Source organism: Uloborus diversus, chromosome 3, assembly GCF_026930045.1.
Source record: "Uloborus diversus isolate 005 chromosome 3, Udiv.v.3.1, whole genome shotgun sequence".
NCBI classification, from domain to species: domain Eukaryota; kingdom Metazoa; phylum Arthropoda; class Arachnida; order Araneae; family Uloboridae; genus Uloborus; species Uloborus diversus.
This window is the reverse complement of record NC_072733.1, coordinates 207,509,540-207,532,000: the sequence shown is the minus strand read 5'-3', so window position 1 is coordinate 207,532,000 and position 22,461 is coordinate 207,509,540. Positions and strand designations below refer to the sequence as shown.

General features: G+C 32.2%; 1 protein-coding gene across 1 annotated transcript in view; it reads right to left on the bottom strand.

Moving 5' to 3' along the window:
• LOC129218537 (rho GTPase-activating protein 100F-like) overlaps window positions 1-22,461 on the bottom strand; it is a 102,360-nt gene that overhangs the window by 59,653 nt on the left and 20,246 nt on the right. The window contains 1 exon segment of the mRNA XM_054852831.1: window positions 6,466-6,915. Within this exon segment, the coding sequence (XP_054708806.1) occupies window positions 6,466-6,915 (450 nt within the window).

The window sequence follows — 22,461 nt, the reverse complement described above, 5'->3', positions numbered from 1 at the left end:
CCAACTGTCTGAATGTGGATATCTGTGCAGTTAAAAATCGCTCAATTATCCGATTTTTTTCGGAATCTTAAAATACGCTAAAACCAATGAAGTACAGGGCATCCGAAAAGTCCTTGACACATTTTACAAATTCATAGAAAATTAGCCAATTGTCGTATGAATATGTGGTTTGTGCCATATTACTTCACAGTTCAAGACTTTTTTTATGACATAGTAAAAAAAAAGAAAAAAGAAATTTTTGAGAAATGAAAAAGTGTGTAAAAGAAGTGTGTGAAAGAGGCTGTATAATGACACAAGAAAAGAATGAACGGACAAAGCTGAAACACAACTGATTATGTTGGTTTGACAAGGCTGGAAGTTTTTTACACCGACTTAGAAAACTAGTTCATTGATTGGACGGTATCTGGCGCAGTAGTCACACATATCTTTCCATTGTATTGAAGTATAGAGCTATCATGTGCAGGACAAAATGTCAGCTTTTTCGTTGAAATTCCCAATATGTGCTTAGGAAAGACTTCATTTCATTGCTTTAACGCACCAGAAAAAATAATGATTTTTAAAACTTTTCAATTACTATTTCACTTTTCCTAAAACTTTCTGTATTTTCTTATGTGAACTTTACTCCTCGAAATCAACTGTGAAGGTGCGCTTCGCGCTTTCAAGCCGCAAACCTGGTTTCGATTGGGCATGGTCGACTCAACCTGTCATTCTTTCTGTACGCAGATAAAATGAGTACCAATAGTGCTTCGGAACTAAATCCTGGGGTTTCCGCGTTCAGTTGGCCCTCCTAACCGAAGCATCTACCTTTCACACCAGAGCCGAGGCCTTGCCAGAGCCCTCGGTCTCGTAAACTGAGATGGGCAAAGTAGGCTTTGGTCTCATGGGTTGGTTCGCCACGGAGTTAATTTTAATCATTGAATTATTCAGGAAAGAGCGCATAGTCAGCAATCGAGAGATTCGTAAAATTTAACTAGCATCTTAATACAGCATTTCCAATTTTTTGTTCTATGTGTAAAATCTAATCCATATTACTTATAATTTCTGTTGAACAATTGAGCTGAAGTTGAAAATATTGTCACTGACGTCTATAACATTTTCTTATGTTAACCTCAGTGAATCATATAAAAATATATAAAAGTGAATTCCAAACGCATAAAAATTTTAAGGTCAATCTTATAACAAAATTCTAAATAATATTAAATAAATACTTTTGTGCTTGAAGAGTAAAATAAGAAAAAACAACAAATATTAGCACAAAGTGTAGATTACTGCAGACACGTGTTTCGGGGTTACAAGAAACCCATCCTACAAAAGTCAAAGCTAATTGTCTCCTCCGATAGGTTTTAATAACTGATAAACACATTTTATTGAAAACTAGCCGCCTGCGGCGACCAGCTGGTTCGCCTTCTTACGCCATTCACCTTTCTATGTAAGTAGCCACCTACGGCGGCTGTTTGGCTAACTTGTCATTTACCTTTTACTTCAAGTTTGCCGCCTTCGGCGGCTGTTTAAATAAATTTGGCAGCAGTATTAATCAATCCATCTTTATCTTTTTTTGTGCCATTCACATTTTTACGCCAAGATTGCCGCCTTCGGCGGCTATCTACCTTTACGATCTATCTCTTAATTTTCATATCCATCTCTATTTATTTTAACCTCCCCGCCCGTTTCCTAATAAAAACAAAGATCACTCGAAAAATACCGGTTTTTTTTATTTAAGTAGAGCAAAAAAAAAAAAAAAATCTCTCCTAAATTCCCCGTAGTGTGCAAAACGTAGCGTTTGACAAAGAAAAAAATTCTCGCTGTTTTTATTGAACTAAATGCGCACAACTATGAAATGTAACCTAATATTGATACAGCAAAACGTCCAGCTTGGGGGGGGGGAGGAATGGAAAAAGAAATAAATGCAATAACTAAATAAAACAAAAAAAGGAAAGAAAAAAAGCAAGCGCTGCCGGAAAAACACGTGGTCATCACGTCATAAAATGAAAAAAAAAAAAAAAAAAAACATTTGTTAAAAGATTAACATTTGTTTGCGATTAAGATTCATCGTAAATATCGAATCGAAATCCAAGTAGTGACGTCAGAAGCATAAAAGATTGAAGAACGCTTTTTTTTCGACCGATGCGTAGGAAAAATGTGTTCAGCATTAAAAAAATTGTAAAAAAAAAAAAAAACTATTACGTATTTTTAAGAACTTTTTTCTTTTGAAGAGGGCGAAATAATTTCACTATTATCAACTTAAATTTTAGAAATGAGGCTTTGATACTTCTCGCAGGATGATATTAGAAAAAAATAAATAAAACCCAGGAAAAAATGCAAATTAAAGATTTTTTCAAAAATTCATAAAAAATACAAAAATTGCTCTATCTTCAAAATTTTTTTCATTCATCATATTTAAAATTAAATTTTCTACAGTATAGTACAAAAAATATTTGTGTGGTGCGCATGGTTCGGGTTCTGTGAGGTAAAAAACACTAAAAAGTGCAAAAAAACACATAAACCATTAAATAATTTTTTTCTAATTAAAATATCAAAAATCGAAGCCCGAGGTGCACATTTTCGGCAAAAACTGTATCTGTATACCAAATTTCATCTTTCTAATCCTTACCGTTTTCCCGGGAAGCGCGCCACACACACACACACACAAACATCTTATTTTATTATATGTATAGATAGGATCGTAAATTATTATCTTTTAATAAACTTAACTGTTTCAGGATCATTTGGAAATTAAAATCTTGGTACGACACAAGACAACAAGGGCATTGATTTTCAACCTTGTTTTTCTTTAACGAGAAAATTAGTCTACTGCTGTTAAGAGCTATCGTCAGTTGTGAAATAAAGCGCTTTAGCGGATACAAAAGAATCAGCAACTGCGCATATTTTAATGATTATTTTTAAAAAAGTAAAAAAAAAAATCGAAATAATAATAATAAAAAAGATAGTAGTACATGTCTTTAACTAGGTTCTTTCAAAAAAAAAAAAAAATCTCCTTTGTAAAACAGTTGATCTTCTTTTTTTTTTCTCAAAGAACTAACTACAACCTGATATAGACATACCAAAAGAAGTTTAAAATGATTTATTTTTATTGCTTGCTTAAGCTTGCAAAAGCTTGAGAAAAAACTTTTTTGGCTTCATTAGACGCCATCTGGAGTATAATATATTATGAGTATTTCTCTGATCTAAACAAGTAATATGAGGATTTTTTTGTTTCTCTACTAACAGCGGAACTTGGTTATTAACTTAACTCTGTCGGACGCTCCCAGTGGATTTTAAGCCGTAAGATGGATGGTAAAATTCTCTCGTTTCGATAGGTACCATTACGCCCGTTATTTTACAAAAAGGATTATTTATAAAATTAATACTTAAATTGCAGAGCTTTCGTTAGCTTAATTTCTGTTTTCCTTTAATCCTTCCAGCCTACACTTATTCAGTTAGTGCATGAAGAGAACACACTTTCTGTGAAATATTTATTTGATTGCAGATATTAGTGGGTCAGAATAGATATTTTAAGCCTTTTAATAGATGCGATTTTTGCCAATGTAATTTTCTGATAACACTGATTGTTATTAGCATATAATCTTTGTTCCATTCGGTCCTTGCCTCAGTTTTTAGTCTCTTTAAGGTTGTACAATGTTGATATTTAACTGATAAATAACATTTTAAAATGAACTTGTGCACCAAAAATTAACGTTCAACGAAAGAGATGTTCAAATCACTGAGTTCCGAACACAAACTAAAACATAGCGATTCATTTTATGTTTCCTTAGTGTTTTATTTATGATTGATATCGCAACAATATCCACATTTCAAAAAATCTTTTGCAGGCCAAATCCTTTTTACGTTTGGAAGAAATCCAGAGGAATTTCAGTTACTGATATTATTGGGATTTTTTTTTCACTTTACATGCACGTCATGGGCAATAATATCACTTTTAAAAATCATAACACGTCTTCTGAAAAAAAAAAAGCAGGGGATTTGGTGCACTTGTTGATTGAGTTCAATATTGAAATGGGTTCAAATGAGCCATTTCTTAGATTTAAAAAAAAATGAGCTCTTTGAATAAATCAGTTATTTTTTCAAAATTTCAAATTTTTGATTTTATAGGCAGTGTGCATCTAAAGATTACAACGAAATAGGCTACCACGCGAAGGTTTCAGACTGCCATCTCTGTTTAGTAAAAAAAAAAAAAACTTTTATAATAACTTAAAAATATCAATAAATTGAACTAAATTTTCAAAAAGGATGTCTAGATACTATATTGGTTTTTGTTTATCGTAGAAAAAAGAATTATTTGAAAATGTTAAATACTTTTAAAATAGTGTCCATTTCAAAGAGTGTTTTGCTGATTTTTTTTCAAAATAGCCGATTTTGTGCAGAATTTTGACAAACTGCAACTGGAGGAAAAAAATCTTTAAAAATCCGTTTAGTTTGTTTTAAGAACTCTAATTTTTCCAAAAAAAAAAAAAAAAAATCTGTGATGGTCATGTGACACGCCCTGCCTAATTGGAAATGGGATGGCTCATCACAGAAACCTTTAATGAGCAGTTTGAAAGCAAAGACTTCAATTTTCCGTTCATATTAAAGTAATGCTGTTTTAAAGTACAGCTTATGTTACTTCAAATCTTAAACATCTATCTATTTTTTTTCATAAGAACACTATTCTGGTCTCCGTGTTTCTGTTCTCACTTTAGCAGCTCGTATTAATGCCCTTGCCATACCTGCTCTCTACTACATTGTTGAGGAAGCATTGAATCCCATCTCATATCAACGTCATATTTGCCGAAGCGAATTTGTCAAATTTTCCTTCAACAGGGGATGGCTACTTGATACTAAGCCTAGCCCTAAAGCGGGTAGGACTTTAGGTTAGGACCTTTTTTTCGTCCAAAAGACAGATAACTACTGATTCGCAGTTGCAGGTTCTGTTAATCAGGACTAAGCACCCCAACAATGTGCAAGTAGACTCTTTTCAAAATGAAGAAAGAAACATGACAACAGTGTTATCAACGGCCACACTATGATGGAGCTTTGAGATTGTAATTAAATTTTTAATGAAAATGTTAAACATTTTAAATACAGTCCTTTAAGCTTAAAAAGTAACGAAATATTTCTTATGATAGGGAAATTTATGTAAAAGATCCGACGTCCTCTTTTCGTGACTAAATCTAGTATTTTTGAATGAACCTATCTCAATTCTATTATTTACATTATTCATGGATTCTAAACAACTGTTCAATATCAATGAAATTTCAGAGTGTGGCATATATTTTTAAATTAGTTTAATGTGGTGTTCTTTACTCATAAGCTGATTTCATTACAATACAATTGGACGTAAAACTTCAAAATAAGAGTTTCAAGTTTTGCTCGACAAAATTTTGTTTAATTTCTCCAAACGCCAGGCGTTTGGGCCACAAAGCCTTTGTGTTGCTTCTCAATATTTAAGAGCCAAAGAACTAAATGCAGTTAGAGCATAGGCTTAATAAGACTAAAATATTCGTTTAAAAAACGTTACGATAAAATTGAAAACGATAGTACTAATAATGTGCTAAATGTTTTGCATTTAAATATGCACTTGCACAACTTTTTTGAAGTTTTATATTTCAGTGTGTGACTTACTTGTTTTTACATCCAATAATGGTCACAAAATGCTGCTTTTCTAGTGAAAACTCAGGTTTAGAAGTGGAAATGTTCGACATCACAATTTGTAGTTTTTTATTTTCTTTCGTCTAGAATAAATATTTAAATTCCTATGTTTGAAAATTTCTGTTTGTTCACAAACTCAGCACGTATATATTATTCTTAACTTGTCGAAAAAAAAAATAATTTTCTTCAATACGCACATTGTATTGTCAATGAAATGTGACGCGTTCAGAAAACGAACCATTATGTCCATAGAATTCACTCATTAATTCCAACGAACTCCCATTTTGATGAAATGTGACACGAAAACTCCAAAATTGCAGTTGAAAAAAAGTTTGTCGACCATTTCACTGTATTCTCAGGCCTGGAGGAAACTCTGTTACTCGAGGTATATGGAAGTCAGAGCTGCGGAGTCAGAGTCGTGAAGTCAGACTGATTTTAGGGTAATGGAGTCGGAGTCAAGAATGGAAAACTTAAAAATTCCAAGAGTCGGAGTCGATCATTTTTCCACCGACTCCGTAGCTCTGCCAGGGCTGCGGAATAAGAACCTGAGTTGTGGAGTCAGACTCATTCTGGGATCTGGTAGTCGGGGGGGGGGGGGGGGGTCTAAAGTTTCAAGAGTCAGAGTCGATCATATTCTCTTTCACTCCGCAGCCCTGAAGAAGATGATATTTTCGCTAGTGAGTACACGAACGACATTGACGTAGTAACAATGCATTAGCAACATGGACATGAGTCTAGTAGTGGGGTCCATTCCTAGACGGGACGTTGAAGTCGGCCGAAGTTTCTGAAACGGAAAAAGCGTGACATAAAGGCACTGACCTTGAGGAGGCCACTGCTGTAGACGGCGCTCTCGAGGGCGATCCGGGAGATGAAGACGCCATCGCTCTGGGTGAGGAGATCGCCCTCCCGGATGTATAGTCCGAGCGTCTGTCCGGGCCGCTTGACGATCTCGACGAACTGCACCACGTGGCCGGCGTCGGCCAATCGCAGGTAGCGGCGGCAGGCCTCGGCGCCGACCCGTCCGAGCGAGGCCGGATCCAGGAGCCGGATGATCATCTCGCCCCGCTTCTCGACGGCCTCTGCGGCCCGCGGGTCGAAGTCCTTCTCGACGGCCTCGATCTGGCGGAAGATCTCGGTCGAGATGCCGCTCACCTTCCGGAAGTCGCTCTGCACCACCATCTCGGGCATGAGTCGGGCGCCGCCCCCGCGCAAGAGCGGGCGCCGGGGCGCCTCCTCACACATCGCCTGCGACTCCACTTCTCGAGTCTCCTGCCAACACAAAACAGATAATCACGAGACGCTCTCAAGAGCAGCCTCAAACAATCCGAGCTGCTTATCTTTTTTCACTCGAATACATTCCGTCATTTATTTCAGACACCAAAAATTCTAACATCAAGGGAAAATGACATCATCCTATTAAATTGTTTAATAGAGACTACGCAGCTTTTTACTGACAGAATTAGATCTAAATGTGTATTCCTTTGGCTTCAAAATGCTGTAAACATTTTCGAAAAAATATATTTGATGATAAAAATGCTTTTTGCTGAATCTATTAGCAGAAATGCCTCAAACAATCCGAGGTGCTCATCTTTTTTCACTCGAATACATTCCGTCATTTATTTCAGACACCAAAAATTCTAACATCAAGGGAAACTGACATCATCCTATTAAATTGTTTAATAGAGAATACGCAGCTTTTTACTGACAAAATTAAACCTAAATGTGTATTCCTTTGACGTCAAAATGCTGTAAACATTTTCGAAAAAATATATTTCATGATAAAAATGCTTTTTCTTGAATCTGTTAGCAGAAATGAGACATTTATATTTTCTCGTCATTCCCAGAATTTAAACGTTGGCTTTTATTCCTGAAATATTCAAATATAATGAAATGTTTTGCATCATAATATGAAGTATCCATTTTTTACTTCCTTTAACAAAAAAGGAAGTATTGTATTCGCGAAAAAAATTTCACTCAAAAATCGGCCTTAATTTCCATTTTTCTCAGCCCCGAATGAATGTTGAGTTTTTTTTTTCGACCCGACCACACGTGGATATATGCCTAGGAACCTACAGACACCCGAAATATCCATTTTGACGACCCCCGAATTAATTACAACGAATTTTCTCTTGACGTCCGTATGTATGTGCGTATGTGTGTATGTATCTCGCATAACTCAAAAACGGTATGTCCTAGAAAGTTGAAATTTGGTACGTAGGCTTCTAGTGGGGCCTAGTTGTGCACCTTCCCTTTTATTTGCATTCGGATGTTCCTAAGAGGGTCTTTTGCCCCTTTTTGGGGGGAAATCATTGTTAATTTCGATGTAAACTGAAGTGGTGTTATGATTTGTCGGACACTTGGCAATATATCTCCAGTTTTTTGCTCGCCAAGTTTTGTCGCCAACTTGGCGACAAATTTGGCGATTTTTTTTATTTGGTTTCAATTTGGCCAGTGTTGGTGATATTTAGAGAGTAAATAATTGAATCACATTAAAATTGTCAATAATGGGGAAATGACATTAAATTGGAGTAAAAGGAAGTCATGTGATGCGCACATCAGCTCGTTAAAAACATATTTTTTATTTAAAATTTTATGATTTGTGTATGTTGCGTGTGGGTTGGTATGGTCACATCCGAAGACACATAAAGATCATTATTTTTCAAGCACAAAATTTTCTTTCAGGAAGTGAAAATGCTTCATATTATAAAATATAATGGTTCCTAATATTCGAATATATCAGAGTTAAAAGCCAAAGTTTAAAATTCTGAGAATAAAGTGCAAATATATGCGTAAAAATATCACGCCTGGGCAAATGGATTGAGAATTTTACGAAGCTTTTAAATTTGGTGCTTGACTGATTTTTGAAATAAACGGTTTAATTTAATACAATAGTACCTCGTTTATCTTGCCCTCTTTGATCCGGATTATCCGGATAAAATTTGTAGCCTTGTTTCAAATTCCATGTTGACGTAGATAATTTTTAATTATGATAGTAAGAACGTAATTATAAATAAGCTAGACATTCGATTTTAGTTCGATATATTAATGTTAATCATTTGCGAAATCGTGGTTGATTCATTTATTCAAGTTCCACCCGTGCTTAAAGCAGAAGGCAGTGGATCAAGTTCTTTCGTAAGAAATGATACGAAATTTTTTTTATTTTTCTCAATGTCTTATAAATAATTCAATGCAATTTTGTGACCAAATATGGTTTTTCATCGTAAAATATCCTGATTTTTTTTTTCTTTTTTCAGCAGTTATCTCAGAAGTTTAAAATAATGGCGATTTACCTCTTAAAATGTTCTAATTAGTTTCCTGTCACAGTAAAAAATAAATTTAAAAAATATTACTGAATTATAAATTATGGATGAGGGAGTTATATTTTTCGCCTACTAGATACAGAAGTCTGTATCTTTAAGGTGAAGTATGCAAAGGATACATTTTATATTAGGTAAACGTTGTGTAGTGTACCCTAAAAAAAATAAGATTTACAGTTAGTTTCAAATAGAATAATATGAGTATCTTTTTTTTTTCTTATGTGAGACAGTATATGTATAAATACTTTGAAAATGACTCATCTGATCTATTCTCAAATACTAGAACATACGCAAAATTTAAAATATTTTATAATATATTTAAACAAAATCATAACAATATCCTATCATTTTACTCCACAATTTGGATTAATTATTTTTTGCAGCTGGTATTTCAGAATTTTCCTTTGGAAAAAAAATGTTTTATCTTCTTTTCATTTCTACAAAAATACTTTAATCATTAGGATATATTTATCTAAATGTATATTTGAATGTGGTTTTGTATACATTTTACATGTTACAATGTGCAAAAAGTCAATATTATATTGTGGAAAACAAGTATCGCATGATGATTAATTCAATAAAGTATGGTGAGGAAGGGAATGGGTAAGGAAAACTTAGTTTTATTGAAATAATTAGGCTTCACAGTATTCTTCAGTAATTAAAAATGACGTAATATTTCATAAGATTTAAACAAAATAATTCGATTTCAATTTATTTTTTAAATTTCAGGAATCCTTGAAGGGGTCGGCAGGGAAACTTTTTAACAAATAAAGCCAAAATACGTTCAAACTTCTCCTACAGTTCAATATTCTTATAACAAACAAAACTAGGTGTATTTACATAAAAACAATTAAATCATGCCTACACATTCTGTAGATACTCTATGGCATTCAGGAACGTTTTTCTTAGCTAAAATCCTTAAATGATAGTAAGAACGAAAAACTGAAAGACAGGGTTCAAATTATGTTTCTCCAGTGAAATACCATATTTGTTTCTTTGTTTGTTTTTTTTTTTTTTTAAATAACATGCGAAAAGTAGAATAACTGATAACTCAATAAATTATAATGTTCTTGATTATGTTTTAATTAATCATTCGTCTGTATTTAAAAAATGCCCAATAAACTTCGTTAAGAATAATAAGATACATTTAATACCAAAATCAATAATATTTGAAGTAATTTCGTTTTGAACAACATCTGTAATTTTGTGAAGTCATACTTACAAAGTAAATGAATAAGGAAATGTTTTCTTAACAATACTTTTGAAATAATAATAACGGGACTTGAAAGTTCCCATTACTGGGTTGGTGCGACATCAATATCGATGTTTTTGAAACATCGATGTTTTTATCATAGTTGAGGATCGATGTTTTTTAATATCACTGCTTTGCGTCCGATGTTTTTCGATATCGATGTTTTATAATTGAACCGAAAATATCCTCAAAAATGTGAACATGGGTACGGTTATGATGAAAGCTTTATTTTTAAGTAGTTATTGGCAAGATCTATCACATCGGAAACAGTTTTCTACTGCTAACTGTCAGTAGAAGTAGACTTATAAGAGACCGCTCCTTTTGCGCACCGTTAAAAATAATATCGAGCGTTTTAAATGTTTTCCTTAAATATAAACATTTTTCTTTGTTAAGGAGTTTTTATTTAGAGCGTTTTTTATTTATATTTTCTCTCTAGGATACGTATGATTCTATACTATTGTTCTCCGCTCTCAATAAGTCGTTTATTTAAAATGCTATAATTTAACCTTAAATTTATGCTTAGTATGCATTTCCAATCGCTACAAATTTTTATAATCTTTTGAAATTTTTGTAATTTGAGTTACAAATATAATTTGTACAATTCTTCGGGTAATTCCATCGGGAGTAAGTATTCTATAGTTAGGGAAAACCTACACTGATTGGATTGTCGCTGATTCTAGTCACAGAATTATGACGCTATGAGAATAGGTTTTCCCCAACTATAGGACAATCATTTACAGTCGAGCCCGCTTATTAGAATATCGGTTAAAAGAATTTCTTGCTTAATATAGTTCATTTTCAATGTACCAAACCAGTGTAATGTGTTATTTTAATCCCGGTTAATGGAATACCCCGCTTATTAGAATATTTTGTCGTAGCAAAACGGCTGTTCCACTAAACGGGTTCGACTGTATTACGTATTATACTTCTTTTTCTTTTCTTCACTTTCTTTTCGCGTGTGCATGATGTCAACTTTGAAAAATTGTACACATTTCTATAGTATATCCGCATTAATAATTAAGCAACTTAGTTCTTTCAACTTTTGTATTATTTAGGTAAATATTTAAAAGAGGTTACAAAGCTATTCCAATTCATTTGTATTAATGCTTCAGTTTTTCGTATTTTAAGTGTTAAAACTATGTAACCCTTTTCATTACTTAATTTGGAATGTTACTCATTGATTATTATTACTGTTATTAACTTTTCCTTGACAGTTCAAAAATTTTTTCAATTTATAAATATATTAGGTACTGTGAATTTAGTTCTAGCACTAAAACATTTTATAGAGTTTATTAGGCAGGAATATATAATAAAACCTAGTTAAGTCGTCATTTAAGGGGCTAAAAATGTTTCACCACTTATGCGGAGTGCCTATTTATGTGGAGTGTGAAATTGAAGAATAAAAAAATAAAACGGTTTAAAAAATTACTGAAATATTTTCACGAATAGCTGTAGAATTCAGTGAGAAAAATAATAGCTTATGAAGTCAATATCTATAAAGTAGTGGACACTTAAAAAGGAATAAAACAAAAAAAAAAAAAAAAAACCCACTCGTAATAGTTACCATGTTTTATTTTCTCTTACTTACATTAAATAATATTAATAACATATTATTGCAATGCAATTACTGTACATTTTGTCCTTCTTGCTGGGTGTAGTTTTAGTTATATTCTCGACATCGCTATCTTCAATTTAACTACTCTGTTTGTCTTTTAAAAACTCAAAAAACAAGGCTTACTTTTTTTCTTTAAAAGATAAAGAGATAAGCTTTATTTTTCCTGACATGCTAAAATCTTAATCGAAATACGAAGCTTTCAAGAGAAAAAATAGCTTGGCTTAATCTTTATAGTTTAGTTTGACTTTCTCGTTATAAAATGAAGTCACTCAGAAGCGATCAAGAAAAACGTCTACACTATTGAGAGTTTTAGAAAAAAAAAAAAATTTGTGTGACTTGTTAAACGGAGTAAAATTAAATTTAGTGACTAGTAAAGGAGGATCATTTTACATTACTGTGAATGAGTCCTTGTCGGGGCTAAATTAAATTGACGACTTGAAATGAGTGACCACTTATCCAATTGACTACTTATATTGAGGTTTCATTGAGAGGTACATTGAAAAGCTCGATGTTTCACGACATCGATGTTTCAAAACATCGATGTTTTTGAGTCGATGTATCGATCCCATCGATGCTTTGAAACATCGATGTTTTTCAACGATGTCGCACCGCTGCTGGAGAGTCACCACCCTTCGGCAAATTTAGGTTTTCCCCTTCATTTAAGTTTTGAAGGATGCGGTAAAGTTTTTAAGGACAGAATTTATTTCAAAGCTGAGGTACTTGTACTAGTATTTATTGAATGTCTAGTGCTAGAGTACATGTGTACTTTTTGAACGTCTTTACATGCTATTGCAAGTCATTAGTAATACTTGCTTTGAAAATTGTTCTCTCAAGCGATTATAAACGAGTTTCTTTTAAAAACAACCAAATGACAATTTATCATAATAAGGAATCTGCGTAAGAATCGGACTCTCTCATTACGCTTGTCTCAAATAACTGCAATGCTGTTGCATTTATTTATTTTTATTAAGAATTTTGATTAAATGCTGAAGCGTGTTTTGAATAATGATACCGAAGACTGTTTGGCTTGATTTCAAATCTCATGGCGCCGTTGTATCATTTCTTTGAGTCGGTTTTCACAAACCCATAAACAATATTTACACGCTTGTGAAGATTATGTCGAGCTCTTGGCACAAACTCAGCAGCTTGCTGTTCTCTTTTCTGATCAACCATCATAGTTAAATGCTTTTTTTTTTTTTTGAAGAATTATTCATTTTTGCATCGAGTTTGCGAATCAGTAACTAGCTCTCCATCTGTATATACTATTATTTTCTTAATACTATTGAATACGAATAGTATACCATAGAATACGAATAGTTTTGATGGAAGCAAACGTGTAGTAAGTTTCTTTAGAACGACAGAAATCGTTTTCACTCTGAATGCACAAATTACTTTAGATACGCTTCTTCTGAATAACCAAAAGTACTTTCACTCTCATTGCACTCATTGCTTTAGATACGTTTCTTTAGAGCAACTGACATTGTTTTCACTCTCATTGCAAATTACTTTAAATACATTTCTTTCAAACAAACGAAATTGCTCTTACTCTCACAGCACATATTGCTTTAGATAGGTTTCTTTAAAACAACCCCAACTACTATCAATGCACAAATTACTTTAGATACGTTTCTTCTGAATAACTAAAAGTATTTTCACTCTCATTGCACTCATTGCTTTAGATACGTTTCTTTAGAAGAACCAAATATGCTTTCACTTTCATTGCACGAACTATTTTAAATACGTTTAGTAGTAGGGGAACTTTGGGCAAAGTGAACTATCGGGGTTAAGTGAAATGGTGGAATATTTTCTCTGCCTTTAGCTCAACCTATCTGGTATTATTTTAACTATATAGTACCATATGTAGTCTATTCCAGTAAGGAAAAAAATATCGCTGACGATTAAAGCGTTTGATAATACAGGTAATTTTTAAAAAATGATACTCATATTGTAATATTTTGTTGTAAGTAAAACATATTTTTGTAGCTATGAGATGATCAAGTTATTGTTATTAACATTTTAAATATTAATTGAGACCTCCTAATATCCAATGCAGCATTAATTTAGTTAATGTTTTAGTTAGCTTATTTGTATTTTAAATAAATTATACAATTAGTTAAGTGCATAGGCGGCAAAATGATAGTTTGTTTCATTTACTCATTCAATCATTCAATATGAATCAATTACGTTTTCATTTATTAATTAATTCAATTACATTCCTTCATTTAGTAATTTACTTATTCATTCATTCATTTACTAATTTTCTTATTGATACATTCTTTTACTTGTACATTTATTTTCCTTCATATATTAATTGATTTATTCATTTAATTATTCGTTTATTGTTTCATTATCTTTTCATTTATTCATTAAACCTTTTATTAACTGCTTTTTTGATCAAAAATATGTTTTATAATCGAATAGAAAGTATTTCATTAGAAAAATATTTTATTTTTCACTTTGCCCCACGAAAAAAAAACGTGAAAAATTTCCACATTTTTTTGAAAGCTCTAATTAAGTCAAAAATACTGTTTTAACTCAAATTTTTTTGTAAAATACTATGTTCTTTCTTTACGTACTGTAATTTTCAAAACAAATCTCCTATTTGTTCATTTTGAAAAAACTCAGTCACCTTAACCCTTTTACTTTGCCCCACACTCCCCTGCATTTCATTATAATGTTGCTTTCCCTTTTAGCGCACGAGTTATTTTATGCATGGATTGTAAATGTGCTTTCAATCTCTAGATATCATTTTACTCTTAACCTACATATAAAATTAATGAGGGGTTTAACTCTCATTCCGTCAATCAATCAGAAATTCAGACTGAGAGACAAAATCAACTTTCATACATAAATGTGTAGTGTAGATTCAGAGTAAAAACATTCGAGTTTGCAGTTGAAATGATCGTCGACATGATATTTTGCACTCGAAATCCATGTTTCTGTTCAAGTTTTAAAAATCCATAAAATCGCACCCCGACCAAAACTCAAACTTTGGGAAAACGTACTACCTATTGAGTAAAAATCTAAATTAAAGGCTCTTTCTTGCCACAAACGTGGTGCGAAGTTACATTGCATAGCTGGTGTGTGGTGGCGTAAAAACGATAGAATCAATAGTGACACATTATTAAAATTTTATAAGTTAGAAGAAAGACTTTGGGAAACGGTCATTTTGTCCCGCACGTGACGCCTCATTAAAAATAATACTTAAAAATATTAATGAGCAATTTTTTCTGCTTAACAAATAAGAAACTTATGTGCGATTTCTTAAGCAAAAAATTTCGTCATTACCCTTTAAAATTATTATTTTTTAATGAAATATATGAACCGTCACGTGCGGGACAAGCGGTTTGCTTTTTTCGTGGAATGATCCCTTTCCAACTTTGAGTTGTATTATTAATTTAGACAGCAAAACCTAACCAGTAAACGTTACATCTTTTTTTTTTGCGCAAATTGTAATATTTGAGACTAAATAAATCAAAACTACTATTGCCTAAAACCTTTATTTTCTCCAACGCTTTTTGTCTTGTCAATTCGATGCGATGTATCAGCCGTGTAAGCAATCACAACGGGATTGAATCTGTAGCCACATTTCTTACATTCCGAAATAATGATACTTGTTGACATACAACTAAATAAAAAAATTAGATGTAGTTACACTGGACCAAAAAAAATAGCAAATATGAATGTAACAATTAAAAATAGTCTGCCAACGATCATTTTTTGCTTGAATAATCTGTATGTACTTTTATAATGTTATAATAAGTGTTTTTCTTTGGATTAACCAGTTTTCTCAGATTATTCTGAATTAATATTCAAGTTGTGCTTGTTCATGTTAATCAGTAAAAAAATATTTAAACGTATGTTTGATGAAAAAAAAGTGGAAAGGCTAATGAGGACCAAAAAACTATTCGAAAATTTAAAATAACTATTAGTAATCAATCTATTGCTAAAATAAATATACATCTGAATTTTACGATTATTTACTTGAACACACACGTTTATACCCATTGAGATGAGTTCATTAATGTTTTGCCTTTTCTCCCTAGAAAAATCCAGATAAAATTTTAAGCGTAATATTTTGGATCGCATCGCTATAAATAAAACTTACGGTAGTGGTTTTATTGATATTGGTCGATATGCGTCGTGAAGACAAAGCATGTAAACGTTCAATAACACTTTCACGCACTAATTTTGCTTTCATCAAACTGTTCAATAGCTGTGCAGTTATGTAAAATGATTTTCTCAGATGATGATAGATCGTTTTTATTTTTCAAAGTGATGCTTTCCATTCGGATTAAATCGATTTTTATTAACCGACTTCAAAAAGGAGGCGGTTATCAGTTCATACCGTATGTATGTTTTTTATTTTGTTTTTCCACTCATAGCGTCTCACCTAGTGAACCGATTTTGATGATTCTTTTTTTGATGGATAGGGGATGGCTCAACTTAGGTCCCATTACTTTGACCATATTTGTTCTTTAGAAAAAAGTTATGGGGAAAAAACAGTAAACTTTATGCAATTTCCCTATTAAATTGTAGCGAACTTCGCACTTTTCATCCGTGGATAACGGTGGCTCAGTGGTAGAATTCTCGCCTCCCACACGAGCGACCCGGGTTCAAATCCCGACTAGGTCAAAGTGAATTTTACTAAAATTTCGTTTCTACTGTTTCCCGTATTTTCTCGAATGTTCTATTAATTTATGTATCTTTCCAAGGCGCTTGAGTATTCGCTTCATTTGGCTTTCACATTGTCTTCGCTATCTTCATCTACGCGACAACATGAAACTCATTGTTATAAAAGTTTGGTGCCATATAAGAGTAACATTAATAGTAATTGTAATGATAATTTTGAATAAAGGTTTTTCTAAAGCAATACAGTGATATAGGGCCGAACTTCTTACTAGGTAACTTCTTACTTTTACTGAAATATCTACATTTACACTTAAAAGAATGAAATAAAAAAATTTTGAAAAAAAATAGAACCGACTTCAAAATTGCTCTAAAAAGTGAAAAATAATTTTATTCTTTAAACACCATCGATAATACTTTTAAACATAATTTTTGAAGTTGGCGCAAAAACAAAAAGTAAAATCCATTGTAACCATGCTTCGTTCATATTTTTATCAAAAAATCATCCAAAGTTAGGAACGAAACATTTATATCGTTACTCAAATATGCTGTCATCAATGCGTAATGCATTTGGTAGTGAAGAAACTGGACCTGGTTAAATTTATACTTGTGGTTGAGTTATGGCTGTGAATGATTTTATCGATCGTTTTTGCGCCAACTTCAAAAATTATGTTTCAAAGTATTATCGATGGTGTTTAAAGAATAAAATTATTTTTCACTTTTTAGAGCAATTTTGAAGTCGGTTCAATTTTTTTTCAAAATTTTTTTGAATCAAAACTCTTGCCAACATTTATCAAGAAGTTAAAATGACCAATATCATGCACTGATTATTCCTGAAAAAAGTTTTTGGGAACGCGTAGCATTTAATTAGGAGTCTAAACAAATGTATAAATGCCTGCATATCCTCACGAAAATAATTGCCTTCATTTTCGCTTGACTTGATGGTTGTATTTCAAAAACCCTTATTTTATAGATGAAATTTGATGCGAAGTCTGCACTACTTTGCGCGTTGGAAGTAATACTTCTTAAACGCGTAATATTTTAAACGCCCTATAAAAATATGGTAAATATAGAAGATCGCACTTTCAAACAAAAGAAATTTTAGTGTTCTTGTTGATGTCTGTGATCTCAAAAATGGCATCCATATCTTTCAAACTTGAATAAATTTAATGTTTTTGTTGGAGTCCAAGACCTGAAATTGAAAAAAAACCCTGATTTTTTTTAAATGTAACGAAATCGGATCTGAATGTTTTTTTTGATGGCGTTTGAGATCTGATATTGTAGCAAAAAAGGGTTAAGTGCAGCGTGTAACGAAACTACGATAAAATATTTCCTTAGCAGAGAAACATTTAAAACCTTTAGTACCCCTTGTTTGTTGTCAATTGATGTAGAATAAACGGCTTTACAATGATTTGTGTAACAAATATTGACTATTTTAACATTGGTTTAAAGGGAATATTGATGAATATTGTCAACCTAACGCTAAATTCAGCGCTTTTTTTTTTTTTTGGAATTTGGCAATCACGAATTTGGCAACAAAGAATTGGAGATAACAATTTAGCAATCTATCGCCATTTTTTTCCCACTTTATGACGCCATTTTATTTTGCAGTAAAACTAATATTGGTTTGTCGCAAACTTGAATCTAATATTGGTTTGTCGAGTTAAAATACTTTTTGAGCTACCAATTGCAACTAAAAAAGGAGGCTCATTACTAGATCCCATACAAGAGCCACTCATATGAAGTTTCAACATTCTGCGGCATGCCGTTTTTCAGTTATGCCAGGCGCATACGTAGGGGAATGTGGGGGCAAAGTGATAACTTACATTTTTCAAAATGAACAAGTTGGAAATTTGTTCTGAAAATTACGATGCACAAAAAAGGACAATATATTTTATAATAAAACTTGCATTGAAACATTCTTTTTTATTTTCGGCTGTAAATTTTTTCCTCCAAAAATAGGTGGAAATTTTTTACTTTTTTCATGGGGCAAAGTGAAAGATTAAATATTTTTCTAATAAAATATTTTTAGTCGATTGTTAAATGTATTTCTGATAAAATCAATGAGTAAATAAAAGTATTAATGAATGAATGAAATGAAAGTGAAACTTAAAACAAATAAATAAATAAATGAGTTAATGAATTAATGAGTTAAGAAATGAGAAAAAAAGTCAGTTTATAAAATGATGCAAGAATGAATAAATAAAGGGATTTTTAAATGATGGGATGTAAATGAATAAATTAATAAATGAATACGTAAGTGGTTTGACAAAAGATTGAATAATTAAATGAAATGAACTATCTCACTTTACCCCATCCACGTTTCCCGCATGCACATGACTAACGGTATACAAAGCATTAAAAATACAACTAAGCAAAATATTAAACAAATAAATACTGCACCGATTATTAGTATGTCTCAATTAATATTGAAAATTTTAATAACAAAAACTTTATCATATAATAATAACAAAAATAATTTTGACTCACAACAAAATATTACAATATGAGTCTAATTATTTAAAAATTGCTTGTATTATCATGTTTTATGATTATCAGAGGTAATTTGCTCTTGACTGGAATAGACTACGTGTGTTTTTGCATAGTTAAAACATTAATAGATCTGTGGCACTATCATGTTTTTTGATTATCAGAGGTAATTTGCTCTTGACTGGAATAGACTACGTGTGTTTTTGCATAGTTAAAACATTAATAGATCTGTGGCACTATCATGTTTTTTGATTATCAGAGGTAATTTGCTCTTGACTGGAATAGACTACGTGTGTTTTTGCATAGTTAAAACATTAATAGATCTGTGGCACTATCATGTTTTTTGATTATCAGAGGTAATTTGCTCTTGACTGGAATAGACTACGTGTGTTTTTGCATAGTTAAAACATTAATAGATCTGTGGCACTATCATGTTTTTTGATTATCAGAGGTAATTTGCTCTTGACTGGAATAGACTACGTGTGTTTTTGCATAGTTAAAACATTAATAGATCTGTGGCACTATCATGTTTTTTGATTATCAGAGGTAATTTGCTCTTGACTGGAATAGACTACGTGTGTTTTTGCATAGTTAAAACATTAATAGATCTGTGGCACTATCATGTTTTTTGATTATCAGAGGTAATTTGCTCTTGACTGGAATAGACTACGTGTGTTTTTGCATAGTTAAAACATTAATAGATCTGTGGCACTATCATGTTTTTTGATTATCAGAGGTAATTTGCTCTTGACTGGAATAGACTACGTGTGTTTTTGCATAGTTAAAACATTAATAGATCTGTGGTACTATCATGTTTTTTGACTATCAGAGGTAATTTGCTCTTGACTGGAATAGACTACGTATGTTTTTGCATAGTTAAAACATTAATAGATCTGTGGCACTAAAAGCAGAGCAAATGTTTTACCATTTCACTTTGCCCCACATTCCCCTACACATTAACGACACAAGAAAACTCGTTAAAATTAACTCTAAGATGGCAAAATGAACATTTCGGTCGGCTAAACGTTCGAAGATACACATGCAAAGACATCGTGGAGAAAAAACTAGTTCACATTTATTCGGAGGTAAATTAAATAGGGAAATTTTAATACTAGACACTCGAGTAGAAGATCTTTCGTGAATACAATAGTTCATTCGTATGAGCAAGTAAAAATACGTGTGCTCTGCAGATTAAACGCGTTGCTAATAGAAAACAACGCTCAGCTGATATGTTGAGAGTGAAGCAACCATCGTTAATAGAATTATTCCAGTCTCGTTGAAATGTCCTTCGATTTAAATACGAGCGCCACTTCTGGTCGCGGAAGATAAGAAGACTTTGATGATATAAAAGCAAGAGTCCCAAAAGCAATTTAAAACAAGAAATCTCCAGTCTTTATTGTGGTGAGAATGATTTGTTGGGAAGCGAATACTTTTCCCGGGAGGCAGCTGCGGTTTTTGATAGGCCGAGATGAATGCAACTAACAATAATTTTCATTAATGCAATCACGAAGGTCGGCTCTTGACGCTCAGAGTTCCTTTTTCATGAGTAAATTAGTTGTGACTCGCGTGTGAGGAAAATAAATTTATCACTTGTGTTAACATTTGAATAGGTACATAGCTTTATCCATAGTTACTAGCATAGTTCAGTCGAGAAAAACAACAATTATGACACGTTTTTGGTTGCTATAATACTATGATTTATGATTGTATGTGTCAGCACGTGATGTAGTCATGCCAAAGAATAAGCATTAAATTGAAAATAATATGAAATTGGACAAATATTTTCCCTCTGCGACAACTATTACGACTTAAGTTTCAAAACATCAATCTTTATGAAATTTGTGGCAACTAGCAATCGCTGACTACTTCAGACACTTTTTGAATAAAACGTGTTGCTGCAAATCTCCAATTTTATTCCATTTATTATTATTATTATTATTTTTTTGCAAATAATTTTTTTGTTTTAGACTTTTAACTGCAATACACAGGTAGGCCAACAACCTCAGGCAACCGCAGAGTTTCAAAGTGGTCTTCTAAATTAGCGTTTCATTTTTACCTTGAATAGAGCCCTTTCTAATCTCCATTTTTTCCGTGGAATCTCAGGATTTTCATAAATAGTATAGCTTAAACGCATCATTATGGGAATGGGTTAGTTGCAATGAAAACGAAAATTATTTGAATTAAATATTTATCAGTATGAAATATTAATTTCAAAAACGGAACAGAAAATTTCTTAAAAATACTCTAAACAGTACATTAAAACAAAATTTTAAAATCCAGGTTTTAATGAGATGAATGTCATCTATTTTTATTATTGCAGATAATGATGTTTAATATCAGACTTTACGGATTAAAGTTGAACTCTCATGTCAGCTTTTGCATCAAGTCTGTTGCAGTATTTATTTTTTGTTGTTACATAAGTTGAATATTCCGTTTCCTATAAATGATATGTCGTTGCAAATGGTAGAACTGCCAACACGGCCTCTCGTGACTATTGAGAATATTCACATTTTAAGTTGCATCGGAATTGAAATAATGGCATTGCTTTAAATTTATGTTAAAATGACAAATCAGATGTTATTTCAATAAAAGTTTTATATTGTAGTACTGACAAAGTCAATTCATAAATTAAAAATGCGGTTACATGGAACACAACTTAAGAAACGCTGCATTAAGTGGTAAAACAAAACAGGAATAGTTATTGTAACTGTTATACTATTTTTGTAGTGCGTTGGGAATTTTTCTTTAAAAGGTTTTTTTTAGAGATTCCTACTTTTGCAGCCATACGCTTCAAAAATGATTTTTTTTTCAGCTTGAATTACAAATTTAATCTTTAAGGTTGTCATCTTTTTGTAGTTTTAGGTTGCCAAAAGTAAAATTTCTTTAAGAGATGAAAAATTCAATTTTCAATAACTCCGTGGTAAAAAAAAAATAAATAAAATAGATAACAGTAAACCTTATGGTTAAGTACAAGTATGGTGCTTGTTCCCTACTAATTTTTTCACGCTTAATTTACATTCGGGATTTTTAGGATATTTCTTTTTGGAAACTTGGAGACAACGAAATCTGATGGTACAAAATCAAGACGGATGCAAGCTTTTCAAAAATGCAGTTTATAAAGTCCCTTTATTTTCTCATGACTTTTCAAAACGATGACGTACTGTGAATATTCTATATTTCTTTCTTTCCTTGTCATCTTTCACAGAGAATTTCGTTTGCTCTTTTCAATACGCTACTTCTGAAAATCGAGATAAAGTCTCTTTATTTCAAGCTGTCTCGAAAGATTTTTTTAAAAAATGTTGTTTTAGCAACTTAGGAACGTCAAAATGATACGCGAAAGAAGAAAATGAAGATAAGCCATCTTATGTTCAGAATGAAAGATATTAGCTGAAAAAAAAATAGGAATTAGTGAAAGAGGATAAAGAGATATAGAAGTGTTAGGAATATGATGGGTGGCAATTGCTAAGATCTATCGGCTATGAAGAGGATTTGGAATGGAACCTGGAAAGATG